We start from the raw sequence: 18,564 nt of genomic DNA, 5'->3' as shown, positions 1-18,564 counted from the left end.
GTGGGGGGCAGGTGGTGCTCTTAGGGGAGCGTGAAGCGGGGCCGAGGGGGAGGAGGGAAGGCAGGAAGAATTCGAAGGCAATGGAGGTACACTCTGACCTTCCTCTCCCTTTGTGTCCCACAAGTGCATTTAAGAGAAGGCTGGTACAGTATTGCGTCCTTATAAGGTTGCTGCTTAGTTCTGTTTTCGAAGTCCATTTTTTTAGAAGTCATCTAAAATACCCACCTCGACTCCCTCCTGCTGTTCTCTTTGTTGTGGTTTAACAAGTAGCCTTGGGGACAAAGAGGTTGTTTAAAATTGTCAGTTCAACAGATGTGATCTCAGTGTGCTCATATCCCCTAATGAATACAGAAACCACTCACTAAGTGACTAATTAATAAGAGAAGAGAAATATCTGTTCCTGTGTCATGTACTCATCTGCTCATAATTAACGAATGTCGCACTTACAACGTTATTAAACGTCTGTTCTCTTCAAGTTTCCTTGCCGTGTGCGTATTTATGCAGGTTTCTTAGCTGCAGGATTTCTCAGAGCCTTCAGCATCCTGAAGTGCACTGGGAGTCTCTGAGGGGGTGGGAGAGGAGGAGGAGGGGCCCTTGCTGTGCACAGACACCTTGGAGGGTTGCTGTCCCGTGGGGTCCTCTTTGGGGACATGGGTCCCGCTGTTGGGCTTCGCCGTGTGCGCTGTTCTTGCCCTTGTCCTCTCAGCCGCCCTCTCCGCTCACGTTTCCTGCCCTGAGATAAGTGATTGGCGTCTCTTGATAGAAGGGGGATGGGGGCTGTTACATCCCTCCCGCCCTTTTCCTTTGCTGTTGGAAGCGGAGCGGCGAACGTCTGACATGGCTGCATAGAAGAGTCACCTAGAAGCTGAACTCGAGCAGGACGAGTGCCTGAATCCCCACAGCAGTGGAAACAGAGCCCAGCTCCACGTCCTGCCATCTCAGAAAACCTTCCATCTGGCAGGGGACAGCCCCAGAGCGGCCGGGATGAGTCACCGCGCCGTGGCCCCGCACCAAGATCAGCGTGGCTCTGAGCCTGGCACCCCGGCGGGCGGCACGCCCAGCGCCCCGGAGCCGGTGTGCGGACTCCTTCCTGCAGGAGTGCAGTTCTGCTTGCTCCAGGACAGAGGTCCTTTTGCTCTAACATACTGTTTTACGGGGCTTTCCTGTGGGTTTTTCCTTCCTGTTCTTCATTTACACCTGTGCCCGTTACGGTCTCGATTCACACTGTCCAGCAGAGTACCATGAGCCACGTGGGCTGTTTCGTTTAAATTATTTGAAGTTAAATACAATTTAACGTTCGGTTACTCCTGTCAACTGCCCAGACTCCACGTGTGGCTGGTGGCTGTTCCTCCAGGCAGCGCAGACATAGAATGTCTCCGTCGTCGCAGATGGCGCTGTGGGTAGCGCTGACGTGAACCAGCGATGCTGACCCCTGTTTGGGAGAACTTCCAGGGTCTGCCCCACACCCCTGCCTCCTGTAACGTCTTACAGGTTGTGGAACCACAAGTGAAGAACGCCTGACAGACATCGACCCTAAACACGAGGCTGCCCCCTGGCCTTTCTCACGCGCCCTCATTAGGGCTGCGCGTGACCTGCTGCTGCCTGACAGACCGTTTTGGGCTTTGTGGGTTTGGCTCCATGTGACAGCCCTTCCTGTATTCACCACCAGGTTTCCACTTTGCACACCTAAAAGGCATCTCTTTCTACTAATCATACTTTAAAATCTAGTTCAGGGTCATCTGACTTGATTTGTCACAAGTTTCTTTTGAGCACCCAAATGGCTTGCTCTCCACCTCCTGAAAATCACTTACCGAGCTTGAGTGCAAACCTGCTTGGTTTGCTTGTATCTCCCTCCCTGACGATGGAAAGATCTCTCCCAGAGGTGTTTCTGTTTGGGTTAGGTCCACAGTACTTCATTTGATGTCTTTACTGGCAGAGAGCCTGGAAGGAAGACATCTGAAGGAGTCATTCCCGAGACTCCCTTCTGCTCGAGCCATCCCTGAATGCCATCGCAGTGGGGCCCGCTGCTCCAAGGAAGTGCGCTCTTAGGGTGAAGGTGCCTGATGCTTTATTCTGTACACATTGCGAAACTGGCACTTGTTCTGTCTGTATTGCACTGGGTACTCCTGTCTGTTTGGGACATCAGTGTGACTGCCTGTTTCCACAGTTGGAGATGAGATGAAAAGTAGGAATTCATGGGTTTGGGATCTAGCCTCACTTAGAGAAAGCACCTGTTGGCCTGGTGAGTTTACCCTTCTCCACTGACACAGGTTGGACCCCAAACCTAGCCGGGAGTCAGAGCAGCTCCACGTGAGCGCTGTGGGACCGCCAATGAAGAGATGGTGACACTGTTTACTGAGTGTTTGTCACGCCCCTGCCATCAGCTCTGTGCATATATTGTCCCGCACTCCATCAGAGAGTCTGTACTGTTTGCATTTTTTTTTTGGAAAGGGCAGTGGTTTTATTTCTTGAAGAGGTCTGTGATGGGAAAAAACCCAACCATCTGGGGGGCTGGGGCGGGGGGCTGTCAGCCAAGAAAAGGCAGAAGGGCGGGGACCACGACTGTCTCTCCAGCTTTATGTGCGTGGCACAGAGCTGGGCACCAGCGGGCACTCAATGAATGGTTGTTGAATAATGCATTGTATTATATTTTCATAGCAGTTCCATAAAGTACATACTGGTTTGCACATTTTACAGAGATGAGAAAACAGACTCAGACAGGTTAAATGTCTTGCCTTTGGTCACACAGCTGGAACAGGGCAGAGCTGTGATTCAGACCTCAGTGTGCCCAAACCACATCCAGTACCTTCCCTGGGCTAAAATAGGGGGAGCAGTGGGGGCATGTGCATCCTCTTGCCCTCACCCTTTAACATAGTCACTCTCAGATGCTTTCTTTTGTTTTTTTTTGTTGTTATATTTTTAACTTAAAAAAAATTTTTTTAATTTCATTTTAATTTCAGAATTACAGAAAAGTTAGCAAGAAGGGTGTAAACAATTCTCAGACCTTCTGCCCAGATCTTTGGGGGTGGACTCTTGGATGGTCTTGCTTCATGAGCCGCTTTGACGCTGGCTGGGGCCCCACTTCGTTAGCACAGCCTGGTCACCTGCGTGAGGATCCTGCGTGTCTGAGGTCGGGCGTGTCCCTTACCAGAAAGGTCGTGGTGAAAAACAGCGATGCGACCCCACCCAGGAACTGAAGCTAACCGAAGGGAAGCTCTCAAGGGCTGGCTGGAAAACACAGAGAAGAGTCTAGGGTTTATCATTTGCATAGAAGAACTCTCCTGCTGAGAAACTGGAGGGTTTGGAGAATGCACAAGAAAAGTGGCTTATAAAAGATGACTTGTAACTTAGCAGACGGACACTCTCAGGCGTGGCCTTGTCCCCTCCCTGCTGCCAAGAACAATGCCCAGAACAATAAGCGAGGCATTCAGACGGCTGTGCCCTGTGCATTTCCTCCCCCGCTGGCAGTTAGAGAGCAGTGTTTACACTCGGGCTCACCTGCTCCACGCCCTCCACCGGGCTTTAACCCTCTCCGTGCTTTCTCCCTGTGTACCCACTGTACCTACTTCCTCCCTTCTGGGGTCCGTGTCTCTCTCCTCCTTCCTGGGGAGAGGGCTGTATTCCCAAAGGCGCTGCATTTGGAGGGAGGCAGGAGGATTCTTGCCTCTGTGAGAGATAAGGGAGGAAGCAATTTGGAAAGTTTCCAAATCACAGACTTTCTGGAGTTCTGACCCTAAAAGAAACCCATGTCCTCCGCCCCAGAGCCTGAGCTGTGACTTCTTGCCTTTGCCCTCCTGCCAGACCCTCTGCTCAGAGAAAGCGTGCTTGGTCATCATTTTGGAACCCTTTTTTCCTGGACATTCCTCACTCGTGCTCATCCTGTGCTGGACAGTACACTCCACGAGGGGGGAGGTGGCGCCAGACACCCCAGCTCAGGCAGGTACCCGGCACACAGCAGACGCTCAGCAAATATTTGCTCAAAGCAGCTTTGCTCTGTGGCCTTGGTCTGCCATTGCTGCATCAGTTGACATAAAAATCAAGATCACCTAAGAGAGTAGATCTTAGAAGTTCTCATCACAAGAAAAAAAGTTGTAACTGTGAGGTGATGGGTGTTAACTTATTGCGGTGATCATTTTGCAGTAGATAGATATATCAAGTCGTTATGTTGTGCACCTGGAATGAATACCATGTTATGTGTCAATTATATCTCAATAACAAAAAATACAGGATCCTGGCCCTTTAGGTTTTCGCTGCTTCCCTGGGATTTACTTTCCATTTGATCTTTTAATAATGAGGAGTTGAGCTTGGAAGGGATCTCGGAGACCTTTGGGCCCAACTCTTTCTGTTATTGCTCTCTGCGGTTTCCTGTGTTTTTAATCTGAGAGGATAGGATGATTGCTACACAAGCATGTCTCAGTTATCCAGATGTGGATGATCCAGGGACGGCTGCTTTTTCCAGACTGGCTTGCTCCTTTGATTTTCCTCAGTGCTGCGTCTGGCCTGCTGACATGACGGACCTGGGGAAGGGTACTGGGTGCTAAGTCCAGCAGCATCAGAAAAGCTGTAGTTAAGAAATGGCCAAACTGACTTGACCCTACTCTTAGCTCTCAATCACTCCCTTCATCCCCTTTGCTTCCCTTCATACTTGGAGTTCTCCTTTCTTATTTAAGTGGTGAGCCCCCGAGGGTGTGTGTCTGCTGCCGTGTATGTGCACTTGGCTATTGTGTGTGTGTGTTTTCGTGAGGAAGATTAGCTTTGGACTAACATCTATTGCCAATCCTCCTCTTTTTGCTGAGGAAGATTGCCCCTGGGCTAACATCCGTGCCCATCTTCCTCTACTTTATATGGGACGCCACCACAGCATGGCTTGATAGGCAGTGCGTGGGTCCGAGCCTGGGTCCGAGCCCGGGATCCGAACCTGCGAACCCTGGGCCGCTGAAGCACAGTGAGCGACCTTAACCACTATACCACTGGGCTGGCCCCTATTTTGTGTGTTTTTAATGGTGAATTTGGTTTCCTTGATTCCCCAAGTGGAACCATCTTGCCCAATGGGTCACACGACTGAGAGCAGCATCAGATCTTTGCAGACAGGTCCGATTAGGACCTTTGAGAGGATCTATTCTTGTCCCTTTATTTGATAGGAAGTGAGGGAGCAGACTCAGGTTAGTAAGCTGGGGCACGGGGTCAGCTGGTAACAGGCTCGGATGGGAGCCCAGGTCCTGCTGGAATGGGGCAGCACCCTCGGGCCCTGCCAGCGTTACATCGCACACCTGCAAGATGGAAAGCCTCTTCTGTACACTTTTTACTATGTGCTTGGAAGAGGCTTTGGACAGTTCATACTGAAAAATGAGTGTTGAAACAAAGACTAGCTCATTTTCTTCTTCAGTGATGCCCGTAGCCGGCTTATTGTGAACTGGAAGGAGCAGGGTGAGCAGAGACATGCAGTGTATGTTTTAAATATCCTTGGAAATAGTCATTGAAGCTTCTGAAAAGTTATTTTAATCTACAGCTTATTTTTCTTCCTAACCAGTGACACCAAAAATAAGATTGCGTTGGGGTTTAACACTGGCAGGCAGATTGTTCCCAGGGGACTTGGAAGCTGGCTCCTGAAGCTGGGAGTGAACTGCTGTCTTGTGCTGTGTTCCTCCAGGGTCGCCCAACACTGAGCATCAGACTTCACTAGGACGGTACTGAAATTGAGAAGTGACTTAGGTAATTTATAGTCAGCACATCTTCCTCAGGGTCTGAAATCAAAGAACTTGAGACCTGAATGGATCAAGAGCTGTTTTATCCTCTTACGGTGTCCATGCAAGTTCTGTTGTAGCGTTCCGTGTGTGTATGTAACTCTGGCTCACAGTGAGTAGATGGGAGCAGATGTCTGCTTGGAAATGTCCCGCCGTGAGGATGGGGTCAAGTGTCTGGCTGGAAAAGAGGCACCTTTTCAAAGGTTTTCTTTTGGGGGATAAGTCATCTGATTTTAAATGCTCTTCCTCTCTGTCTTGAAGATTGTTAGGACCCTTCATCTTTTCTGAGTTGTTGCTCAGGTTTGAATCTGATTATGCAGCCTCTCTTCAAGTTGTCAAACAGCCATGTGGGCACGATGGGGATGTGGGTTCGATTGAGTGGAAACACATAGAGGACCTGGATTAAAATTAAGCTTGGTCTCTTCACTAGTTTGGTTGCCACTTAACCTCTGTAAATCTCAGTGTCCCTGTCTGTAACATGGGGATGCTAATTAGCTTATTGTTGGGAGGATCAAAAGAGGACACCCTGGGGTCACCCGTGTGGAAGGACTTAGTGGTTTCAGTGAACAGTTGGAGTTACTTTGGGATCAGGCTTCAGGTAAGTTCCATCACTTCCACAGAACCGTTAAGTTTCTATTGGCAGGCTAATTTACTTCTTAAAACTTGATCTCATCTGGAAACTGGAGTAATACACCTACTGGGTTAGATTGTTGGGAGAATTAAATGCGATACAAGTCAGGTGCCTTGTATCTAATCTCGGCTTCGTGAGGTCCCACTGTCCTGAAGTTAGGCATCTGTGGTCACATACTAGCCGTTGCATAATGTCGTGCACTGGTTGAGCTCTTTGGACAATAAACTGTTAGTGAATCTTCACAGTGGTAAGAGGGTTTAACTAATATTGTCCCCTCCAGAGTGTGCGGAGGCAGGGGTGGGGTGAGGCCTGAGGGCTGGGAGTGAGTGGGTGGCTAGGGGAAGTCTGGCTGTTTGTACCTTGACATGAGGATTTGTCTGGAAGATAAATGACCCTCTGCTCGTCTAATTTGGCAGGTCAGTGATTAGTGCCCGTTAACATTTATTAACTACCATACATTTTGCTGATAAATATTGTAAAGCTATAACGATCAGAAAGTTCATAGAATTTACTAAAGAGAAACTTTTGTCTGTGTCTTTAAATATGGTTTAAAATAGAAATGGCCAGTCTAGCAGGTCCTCTTAGGGAATGGTGTGCTTGCACAAGAGAAAGTTAGCAGAGAGTTTTGCAAAATAATACTTAATGAAGTGTTGCTTTTAGCCGCTGACAAATGAGTTTTATTTGGTATATCCCTCAGGAAGACTGTAGTCTGATGGAATAAGAATCATAATTGATGGATGAGCCTGGAGAGTTTGAATGTGAGGGGGTGTGTGTGTGTGATGGTGTGTGCGTGCGTGCGCGCTTCAAGGTGAGGTGCTCATAGTTGTTCTTGTGTGTGTGGCACGTGAGAAGAGTCCTGGCTTATCTGCGTAGTTTTCTCTGGTTGCTCACGTGTGGCATGGCTTGTTTTTCTTCTAGGATGCGGAGAAAGAGAAGGAAACCCACAATTACCTCAGCAAAGAGGAAATCAAAGAGAAAGTTCATAAGTACAACTTAGCAGTCACGGACAAGTTGAAGATGACCTTGGTAAGCGCCCATGATACTGTTTAGACTGACAACATGTCATATAAGTTGTTGCTGCTACAATCTGTACGTCTTAAAATCTCTGACTCATACCTGTAGGAGTTGATTTGTCAAGGTGTGCAGGACGGGAAAGTGAAATATTTCTGTGTCTTTCGAATTAAAGCTGTATTTTGAAGCAGCTGTATCTCAAAATCAGTTAACACTTCTTAAAATTTTATTTTAAAAAATTTTGTGACCCCCCCCCCACAGAATTTTTAGCATTGCATGTAATCACTGCCTGTTTAACATAACAGGTGGTAACTCAGATTTCTAAGGCCTTAGATAAGTTTTATCTTGTGTAAATAAGTTTGGAAGTGTCAGGAAAGCGCTTTTGTGCCCGTGGATTGGAATATAATTGAGCCGAGATTTTTCTCAGCTGGTTGTTGGTGTAAGATGATGTGAGTAATATCCAGTTTCCTACACCGTGTTGTTTCAGGCTTCTGCGACCTCGTGCCAACACTGTTGGAAGCGCAGTGGGGAGTGCGGGTGTAGGAGGGAGAATTCTGCATGGGGCTTGTTGACATGGAAGGAGAGCTGACAACAAGGCTGGAGTGTTCATGTTCCTCTTAACTGGACTGGGGGCTGTGCCTCACCCGCCCTTTTGGTGGCTTTCCTCGAGGTACCTGCCACCCTTTGGTGCCAGTTTCCAGGACCTTGGACTGCTGCCTGTCAGTCTATTGACTGTGAACTGAGAGAGGTCAGCAAGGGACAGGGTGACCTGCTTAGAACAGGCTGTACTGAATTCTGTGACCCTTCAGGGGAGCTTTTACATATAAACCCTTGTGGTAAAGGATCCCTCCCTGGTGGGACTCTGCCAAAAGGAGAGGGGCAGGCGATCTCACGATTATGCTGCATTATTCCAGCAGTGATGTTTCTCCTTTTTCAAACACAGTTTTCATCAGAGCAGACAAATTCCACTGCCCCTCCCCGCAAGGAGATTAAAACAGATGCAAGTTTCCATGTTGTTTCAAAGATTAAGAATTTTTTGTGTTATATAATACTTTCCACAAGAATGAACAAGTGAATTAGGATTGTAAATTGATCTTGTGGAAAGGAAGAAAAAGAATGGACCATATAATTTAAGAAACAAACAAACAAAAAGAATGGACCATAAAGGAAGTTTTTAATATTCTTCTTTAACTGTGTCATTTATATGTAACACCTGAGGATGTGTTTAAAACATTACAATATTTCTAAATATACTGAATGTAAAAAGAAAAAGTGAAGACCATTGTTACTATTTTTAGCAACTAAGAAATAGTAATTCTACCATCAATCAAGACAAGTACTAAACTAACTCATCAAATTATGTATATTAAATATGTGCAGTTTTTTGTATAAAAACTACACTTCAATAAAGCTGTTAAAAAAATACATAGAGAAGGAGATGTAAGTACATGTTAACACAAAAAAGACAGGTGCGTATATTATAATAGCTGTAGTTCACATTGTAGCTTGAATTTGCTTTAAAAATGTTGCTGCTTGAGGTGCCTGAACCGGATCCTCATGTGTCCCGTGCTGTATGGGATACGTGCTGTATGAAGGAGTTTAGGCAGAATTGGTAATGTCGCGTGTACCATAATAGCCACTAGGAGTGAAGATAGCTTGTTTTCTTACTGTCCACTCCTTGTTGACTTCGGGACGTCCGAGTCCTAATTGTGACCTTCTTTTCTGTGCGGTAGCTGGTCCTCAGGCGCAGATGTGGTTTCCTCTGAGCGGGGGGCCTAGACGTATCCCCCGAGCATCGGTAGCCCTGCGGTTTGGCCGGCATCTGCGCCAGGGGACTGTGGCCACCCCACTGGGCCCTGGCCTGTCACAGGTGGCCTGAGAGACGTGAGTCTCGGACTTCAGTGGCTGCCGCACTCGGAGGCTGCTTCAGTCCAGCCGCCACATCTGCCCTGCAGACCTGCCTCTGGAAGCACTTTGCTGGGGTGTGTTAACCTCCCTCCCAGGTCATCCCCTTAGGGGCCCTCGGCAGTGAGGTTCTGCCACGGAGAGAGCTTAAGGGAAAAGAATGAGAGAGAGAGAGTGTTGCACGGTCCTGTATCTGTTTTGATGTGCTCCTTCCCCAGAATGCCGCCGTCAGCCCGGCTAAGCGTGTGCTTTTTTCTTCCCGCTCCAGAATTCAAACGGGATTTACACTGGCTTCATTAAAGTGCAGATGGAACTCTGCAAACCTCCGCAGACGTCTCCGAACCCTGGAAAGCTCGCGCCCAGCAGCAACGGCTGCATGAACACTCTTCACATCAGCAGCACGAACACTGTGGGGGAGGTGATTGAGGCCCTGCTCAAGAAGTTTCTCGTGACCGAGAGCCCTGCCAAGTTTGCACTTTATAAGCGTTGTCATAGGGAAGATCAAGGTACACTGCCATGCTTAAAATTAAAATGCTGTCTGCATTTGCATCTTTTGTCCTCATTAGCAGCAGGAAGACTGATGGTGTGTCCACGTCAATTATGTCGGAGCCCAGGGATGGATTCTGTAAGCCGTGGTGATCATGGCATGCACTTAATATTTCCTGGCTGTCCGTATTTCCGAGTTGGACAGTTGTGGGTCTGCTCAGGAGCTGGGAGGCATTTTTGGAGGTTTTTGTGACATGCACAGGGGGATAGCTTTGAATTTTTTTTTTTTTTGTAGCTTTGATTTTAATGCTCTTTAGGACAAAAAAGAGTGTCTCTGTGCCTGAAGGTTTCAGTAGCACATTTCATGTTTGATGTGCATCTGAACGTGGAGGGGTTTGCTGGACTTGCCTCCCCGGAGACCCTGAGGATGGGGAGGCACGTGTGCGTTATTGCGCATTTCAGACTCACCCACGTAAACGGCATGCCCCCGTGTTCTTCTGTTTCCCTAGCTGGTCTCACTGGCCATTACTCTGGGGCATTTTGCTCCTCAGCCTCTGTGAGGCACAGACAATGGGGAATAACATTTTGATCTGGAGTCTGCCTGTCTGAACTTAATACTCATGTTTAGTGGATAGCAAGAGAGTATTAAATTATTGCATGAAACTAAGATATTCCAGGTTAGGTACTCAAGCAGAAATTGATACCACTGGTGGACAAGAGTGATTTAGGGATTCACGAAGTGCTAATTTGAAAATTGTGTGTATGTGTGAGCAATCAGCTATTTAAATTTTTTAAAGTTTTTCTGGGTAAAGCCTAAAGCAGCTATGGAGAAAAATATACCAACCTGACATGACAGGAAGGTCCTTTAGTTGCATGGGGATGCAACCTGGCTAGTTGCTGAGTGTGGGTGCATTTTTTGAACACATACTGTGGGCTGGGCCTTGCAGAATACAGAGGCGAATAGGCCAAGGTTCCTGCCCTCCAGAGGCCCAGGCTCAGCAGGGTGGGGGAAGTTTACATCCACAGGGAAATCGGCGCCTACCATGCACTTGTGTCCGGAAGTGCCAAAATAGCGTGGATAAGCTCAGATGGCATTTCTGTCATGCCAGTTTCTCTGCCTGCCCACCTGGACGTCAGCTGCTCATTCTGACACTAATAGCGTCCTGTTGGAGTATTGCCCTCATCGCTGGCAAATCTTTCAACATTACAGACAATGCCATTCCCCTGTGTGTGTGTGTGTGTGTGTGTGTGTGCGCGCGCGTGCGTGCAGCATGAGACACACATAGCTGTGCTTAAAGCCCCCAGGGCTGGTATTCTGACTGGTTTGTTTGCAGCTGCCAATTCTAAATTAATCTGTAGAGATATCTGCTCCTAGAGCTCTGATTTCATGTTCTTTGGATGGTATATTTTTATTGTTTTTAAAGGGGTTGCAGATTCTCTTTTAACTTTCTTGTTTTCTAAAAGGAGAAGCAGAATGAATTGTAAGCCCATTTGGGGACTAATACCCATTTAAATTCATTCTTGAAAATTGTTTGCTTTTTAATCAAGGCACAGTTTATACTGTGCAGACAGGACGGAAATAGTGTCGCTTTCCTTCTTCTGTGGGCTTTTTATTGGTGGTAATAAGATGAGGAGGATGGTGACTTGGCGGCTGGGGAACAGACTGTTGCTTTGATCTGGAGGAGGGGATGGTAGGGCGTGTGTGGTCTAGGGAACGATTCATTATTGTTAGTGACACATTGCTTGTTTCCTTACCCAGTCTACGCCTGCAAGCTCTCAGATCGGGAACATCCCCTCTACCTGCGTTTGGTAGCAGGGCCCAGAACAGACACACTTAGTTTTGTTCTTCGTGAACATGAAATTGGAGAGGTGAGTGATGGTTTATTCTTGCTTTAAACTTTATAGACCAGCTGGCCCTGTTTTATTGCTCTAGTGTGGGGCCTTCACCGCCGGGGTTGAGGAGGAAGGCAGGGGAGAGAGAATGTGTGTGCATGTGTCCGTCAGTCTGTCTGTCCTGGGAGGAAAGGTGGTCCTGTGGAGGACAGCTTTCTGTGTGTTTTCTGTGTTTTTTGTGATTTGTCAGAAATGGACCCAAAGTTAGCCTACAATAGAATTCGTTTACCGCACTGATTATGTCGGCCTATAATTTTCAGAGGTGGAAGGAAATCAAGTTTTTTACTTGATCTCCACCCAGAGTCATTTTCGCCTCTTTTACCTGCAAATTACTCTAATCCAGCTGAACTTTGAAAGTTGACACTCTCCAAATGTTTGCCACTAACCAAGGTCATTGTACAGGGAAATCAAAGGAAATGCAGTCTCTTTACTGCAAAAGACATTTAACTTTCTAGAATCTTTTTTTCTCCTTTTGCCCAAATGATTAAGACATTATGTTTACATATGTATCATTCACCATTTTCTCTCCAGGGAGGACTGTATTTAGACCAGTTCAGGTGAAGGAAAAAGCACTTTGGACTGTCATTCTAGATCAAGAGTCAACTTTAAAACGACACTTGAGTGCGTCTCTGAGGCTCTGGGCCTCAGTCTTGCATCTGGAACAGGGACTGGTGTGAACTGTCCATGTAGAACATTTTGTGATGCAGTGAGAATAAGATTTCTGGGTTAAGAGTTAGGAAACCAGGAGGTTCCTGTTCCTCTTGTTCCATTGGGAGCCGGACCTTGGGTGTATCTTCTAATCTTTTCAGTCCTCAGTTTTAATATCTGTAAAGTTGGGACTGAAGACATTAAAAGGTGGTTTTGAGTCGCAAATTAGAAATGTATGTAAACTTGCTTTGTAAATAGTATATTTATCTGTGAGTGTAAATTGGAACTTTGTTTAGGGAGTTTTGGGAAGACAGTGATTTTGGACATTTTTGAAGTTTCTTTTGATGCTAATGTTTTGAGGTTTTTAAAATTCACTCTCGTTTTGGAGACAAAGCTGGCTGCAGAAGTCTCCTTTGGCCTTTTAGTTTGGCACATGGCAGGTGCCCTCTGACAGCCGAAGCCAGACGTGTCAGCAAAGCCTCATCGCTGCTTTGTCTTTCTTGGTCCTGGTCTTTTTCATATTGCACAGAGTCCAGTGCAGTGAGAGCCCCTCAGGTCTGGGAGGGAATTATGGTAGCTTAGTTGTGAAATTTACTTTGCACTGTGTTTGGTTTTGTTTTTTTTTTTTTGTGAGGAAGATCAGCCCTGAGCTAACATCTGCCAATCCTCCTCTTTTTGCTGAGGAAGACTGGCCCTGGGCTGACATCCATGCCCATCTTCCTCTACTCTATATGGGATGCTGCCACAGCATGGCTCGACAAGCGGTGCGTGGGTGTGCGCCCGGGATCCGAACCTGCAAACCCCGGGCCGCCGCAGCGGAGTGCACGCACTTAACCACTTGCGCCACCGGGCCGGCCCCTGCATTGTGTTTTAATGTCCCTGCTGCTCTGTGGGACCTCTGTATGGTGGTCTTGTTTCTCAGTTATTTAAGGTTAATGAATTGAGGGAAGAAGCTTTCCATAGCTTTCAGGGAGTGGGAGGGAGATGATATTTTATAATGTCTTTATTTTAGAAAACATATGTGAAAAATGTTAATTTTCTTAATTAATGGAATATTCTAATATAGAAAGTTTTGCTTTCCTACTCCATGTTTATTTTCTTTAATAACCAGCTCAAAATTCATCTCCCGGAAGCCTTCTGTCATGGAGCCCACTTGGTGGTTTTTCTGGCTCCTCTCCATTCACTGTATGGGGTTGTCTCCGGGCTTTTCCCTGCCCTCCTGCCCTGGGGATTCCTCAGTGGAAGTTGCTCCTGGCCGGGGCAGTGATGCTCAGCCGGTACCCAGGGCCCCCTTTTGGGAGGGGAGGACGTGGAGTGGCATCAGGTGATGCCAGATACCCTCTTGACATTTCCTGCTTTAATTAAAAATTTTTTTAAAATGCCACAAACATTTATTTTGTGCCTGCCAAGTACTGGGTGCTGTTAGGGAAACAGAACTCAGAGCCTCAAGGGCAAGAGGCAAAGCCCCAGTAGTGAGTAGTAGGATGGCTGCTGTGTAGCTGAGGTGTAGGCGAGAGAGAGACAGACGGACGGACGGACAGACACACAGTAAGCAAATAATTAAAATAACTTTAAAATCTTTTGTGATCAGGGCTACCAGTGCTCAGAGAGAGCTTTCTAATAGACTTAGTCCTGGGTGGGAGGGAGGGGAGGAAAGCATAGAGGCCTTCTTAGAGAAAGTGGCATTTAAACTGAGACTTGAAGGTCGAGTAGGAGTTTGCCAGCCAGAGTGGAGGAGGGGAGAGCATGTGCAGAGCCACTGGGGTAGTGAGTGAGGGGGACAGCATGAGAGCTTGGGGTGTTTCAGACTTGGCAGAAACAACCAAGGGAAGCCATTGAGTGATCCTCAGCAGGAGAGGGTCATGACCAGATTCACATTTACAAAGAGTATCCTGGCTGGCTGTTTGGGCAACAGATTGGGGAGTTTAAGAGTGGAGTGAGGAGGCCGGGTGGGAGGGGTCCCAGGATGACGGTGGCCAGCACGAGGGGGCAGTAGAGGTGGGGAAGAGCAGGCTGATGGGAGAAGTGTTAGGAAGTGATGAAATTGATTGTGGGAGGTGAGAAAGAAGGCAACCAGTGATGACTCCAAGTAGAGGGAAGAGAGGGCTTTAGGATGGAGGGGTGTGGAATCGTTTTAACGCCTCCAGGGGTCAGATCAGGAGTGGGGGTGTCTAATGGCTGTGGGGATATGGAGGCCTTTGGCCTTAGTGAGAGCCGTTCTGGAGAACCCATGGGAGGAGCAGGGAGCAGAGGGCATGGAGCTGCGCCGAGTGGGCGCGGAGGGAGCGCTGGTAACAGGGCTCAGCTCCTGTAAACACTGGGCTGTGGGTCTGGAGGGAGGGAGCCACACCCCCATGTGCTGGTGGTCAGCTTTCCTAAGTCTGGACGCGGGATGAAACACCTGGCGCTTTTCTTTTTTGTGTTCTCTCACAGTGGGAAGCCTTCAGCCTTCCAGAACTACAGAATTTCTTGCGGATCCTGGACAAGGAAGAAGATGAGCAGCTGCAGAGCCTGAAGAAGCGCTACGCGGCCTACCGAGACAAGCTGGAAGAAGCCCTCAGCGAGGCGTGGAAGCCTGGCTAAGGCGCGGGCTCCCGCCGCCCGGCTGGCGCAGGATGTGTGCGGACCAGCAGCAACCGTCTCTTCTCGGAGGGCTCATTCTTGCCCCGTGATGCTAAGGGCTTCCCCTTTTTCTCTCTAGATGTAGTTCCCAAACCTGGTCACGCAGCGTCCTGCACCTTAGGCGTCCTCTGTGAGGGATTCTGCAAGCTTGTTTTGTTACATCACTGCGGTGTCACCTCTTGGCAAGCTGTGAATCTGTTCTCATCTGGAGCATTCTAGAGTGCTTTGAAGCGTGAACTCTGGGTTGTTGTTTTTTTCCTTATTTTCTTTTAGTTATTTTAATTATGTGATGTTGATGTTAAGCTTAAGGATGTGCAAACGATTTTTTACAAGCTTAACAAGGAATCTATCTGAATACTTGTCCTATGTTGAAACTACCTGTCTTTTTTGTTTTTGTTTTTTAAATGTCAGAGGAAATGGTCCCTGTGAGTTGAAAGGCACAGGAAGCTAGAACTCCGAGGGCTTTGTGGAGGATTTTGGAGGAGTCTGACAAAGAGAGTAAAGAGCAAGTTTGGATGAAGGCGCGAGAGGAGGCAGGGCTCCGAGGGCAGGTGTTTGGGCGACGAGTTGATGGTAGAGGAGGAGGATGTATTTGCTGGTGACCGGGTGGAAAAGCATTCAGTTTTGAAATGTCAGACCCCCCGCAGTAGTGCTTGACTTCCTGTTAGGTCAAATGTGGGAACAGAACCAAAGAAAGTAGGACCTCGACCACAAGGAGGGCTGACTCTGCAGCTGACCCAGAGCCGGGTGGAGCACTCAGGAGGCGACCTCCAGACCCAGGTGACGGGCCTCCCACGGCCGCAGCTGCCCCCCTCAGGGCCTGGCCTGGGGCCTCCTTCCCACAGTGGAGGGTCTGACTGGGGCAGCTTCTCTGGGCAGGTGGAGAGGTGACGTTTACTAACTCCTGTGAAGTTCTGGTTTCCCCAGGTCGTTTTCAGAGCTGAGGAGGAGTTTGGGTGAGGGCAGCTGTTTCCCCCACCATTAGCGGGGAGATTCGCCAAGTAAAGAGCGCACAGCACACTTCCTGACAATCACCCCCTCCTTTCCCTTCCCCTCCCTCCTGCCTCCTTCCCTCTCCCTCCTCTTCCTTCTCACTGTCTCTTATTCAGTGAAATCATCTTGCATAATGTAGAACAGGGACATGGATTCAAGACCCAGGACCAGGAGAGGGAGGAAGTCCACCCCCACTGACCACGCAGAGGGGTTCCTTATGGAAACACTTCATCGCAAGTGCGTGTTCCTATCGACCAAAGAATCGCATGTGCAATAGAGCCTTCCTAAAGCAGGTTGAATACCCTCACCTTATGCAGCAGGTAATCTGAAAACAACGGGCAAGGGGTGCTGTGGTTCTAGAGGGGCCTTACTGTGTCTTTTTAGCCTAGGATATTTTTTGTTTGTTTATAAATTCCCAAGGAATTGTTAACACTTTGGTGACACCTAATGGATTCTTTTTGAAATTCCGAGGTGCTTCAGTTCTTTGCCTCTTAAGTGAACTGTGCCTTTTGTTGTATTTCTGTCTCCTCTTGGTGGCCCTTCTGACTCTTCAGAGAAGACCCATCTTGTGGGAGGCAGATGGAAGTGTTGGTTATTGCTGTGCCACACACGTTACTGAGACAATCATATCTTGCTGAACTTTTTAAGGAAAGTTGGAAAAAAAAAAAAGTAGAACTAGCTATAAAATATGTATGGCACATCTTGTTTAATTTTGCATGTAACTTCTTTTTAGTGCATTGATGAGGTTTTAGTAACATTGTCATCCAACACTTTACCTTCATTGTTCAGGGAATGCCTTCATGATTTTTATACTGGTTTTACTATTCAGACTACGGCTTGGGTTTGAGTATACTGTTATCCACCACCTGGTCTCTTAATTACCCATTCCAGTAAGCTTATGTTTTGTGAAGCATTTGTTTCTCAGATGAAGACACTGTTAGAACCTAAAGTAGGAGCTGATGGGTATCTGTGAATTTTTTTTTTTTTTTACTTGAAGTAGATTGTCTAAAATAGGCATCCTCATCTGCGTTCTCCAGAACCTCGCTCACTGTCGTGTGCACTACAAGTTGCAATTTGGAAACCTTGCTGTATTGAAATTCTGTCAGTACAGGTTCTTTGCAGACTGATACTCTCTCTCAAACACTGGTGACCGCAGCAACGTTTTTAATGTGTAAAAGAGGGAAGGCCACTGAGGCCAAAGATTTTTAAAAATCATTGTACAAATTCTTATGTTAAATTAAGCTTTGCTGTAATACTGTTTTCTCTTCAGTATGTGATGGTACAGGAACGATGTTAAATGAAGGGGTAGTATTGCAGGGGAGCATTTTAAATCACAGAAGTAAAAAGTTATAATATTTATAATTTCGATGAGTTTAAGTTTATTTTTATAGGGAAGATTTTTCTTCCCTAAAATTGTTTCTGGAACGGCAAATTGTTTCCATTATTAAAAGTTGAAGTTGTTAGTGGATGTTTGTGCGTCTTTATTTATGATAATACGCCAGATGAAAGAACGTCACGGGAGCAGGGTGAGCTGCTTTTGCAGATACAGGGGACACCTGCTGGAAGGTGACAGCTTTTACCAGGTTTGAATGGGGCACACTTGTCCTCCCAAACGTCATTCTTCCTTTGCTGTATCCTCTGGGGAAAATAACCCTGGGTGAGTGTCTGCCCGTATAACACCTTCCTAAAACAGTTGTGAGATGCACATACATTCAACAGTATAAAGCATGTGGACAGTCTAAAGAATTACTCTCAAGTGGATGCCCTGTGAGCACTACAAATAGAACATGGGCGGCTCCTTAGAAATCCTCTCCCTCCACCTCCAGGCTGGCCCCTGAGGTCTCCCTTCCTTGAAACTGACCACTTTCAACATGGAGGTATTTGTACTTTTTGGTCACCATGACTCTCCCGCGGGATGGGAGTGTTTGGTGGTCAGCAGTGGCGACTGGGTTCTCCCCTGGGTGCCCCACTGCCCTCTCCTCAGGCCTCCGCTCTGCGGGAGGCAGGGTCTTCGCTCCTGCGCTGCCCCTTAGAGGCGCAGGTGGAATAGCGAGGCTGCTCCACTGGTGACCAGGCAACATTGCAGGACAGACAGCTGCTTTATAAGTGAAAGTAGGATGGTAGAAAATGATGGCCCCATGTAGAGACCCCTTTGCACTGAACTATCCGGAGAACTCCGGCTTGGGAGTTCAGCTTGGGTTACTACCCAAGGTGCAGGAAGACGCTTTGGCATTTTTATCCCTTAAAGGGAACTAGCTTCCTGCCCCAGATTTTGCTTCAGAATTTGTCACCAATTGATAACTTGTTTAAATAAATATTCTTATGGTGCAGAATCAGTTCTTAAGAATTGTACACTGCGTTTGGGACTGTTAGATGATCCTAATTAGGTGTTTTGTTTTTTGAAAGAGCAGGGATAGGCTCTATACTATAACAGCAAATTCAAACAAAGTACCAACCGCCGAGCATTATTCTAAAAAGCTTAGGGGCCGGCCCCCTGGCTTAGCGGTTAAGTGCTCACGCTCCCCTACTGGCGGCCTGGGGTTCGGATCCCAGGCGCGCACCGACGCACCGCTTCTCCGGCCATGCTGAGGCCGCGTCCCACATACAGCAAGCAACTAGAAGGATGTGCAG

General features: G+C 47.5%; 1 protein-coding gene across 2 annotated transcripts in view; it reads left to right on the top strand.

Moving 5' to 3' along the window:
* The window catches only part of RASSF3 (Ras association domain family member 3), a 69,702-nt gene extending 52,306 nt beyond the window's left edge, over positions 1-17,396 (top strand). For both annotated transcript variants that reach the window (XM_087442075.1, XM_087442076.1), the window contains 4 exons: positions 7,294-7,401; positions 9,560-9,797; positions 11,537-11,646; positions 14,752-17,396. In XM_087442075.1, coding sequence (XP_087298201.1) covers positions 7,294-7,401; positions 9,560-9,797; positions 11,537-11,646; positions 14,752-14,901 — 606 coding nt within the window. In that variant the 3' untranslated portion in view covers positions 14,902-17,396. The remainder of the gene's footprint in view (positions 1-7,293; positions 7,402-9,559; positions 9,798-11,536; positions 11,647-14,751) is intronic.
* The last annotated feature ends 1,168 nt before the right edge of the window (positions 17,397-18,564 follow it).

Source organism: Ceratotherium simum, chromosome 17, assembly GCF_057802395.1.
Source record: "Ceratotherium simum simum isolate JZ-2026a chromosome 17, ASM5780239v1, whole genome shotgun sequence".
Taxonomy (NCBI): Eukaryota; Metazoa; Chordata; class Mammalia; order Perissodactyla; family Rhinocerotidae; genus Ceratotherium; species Ceratotherium simum.
The sequence above is the reverse complement of the archived record's forward strand: the minus strand, read 5'-3'. Positions and strand labels throughout refer to the sequence as shown.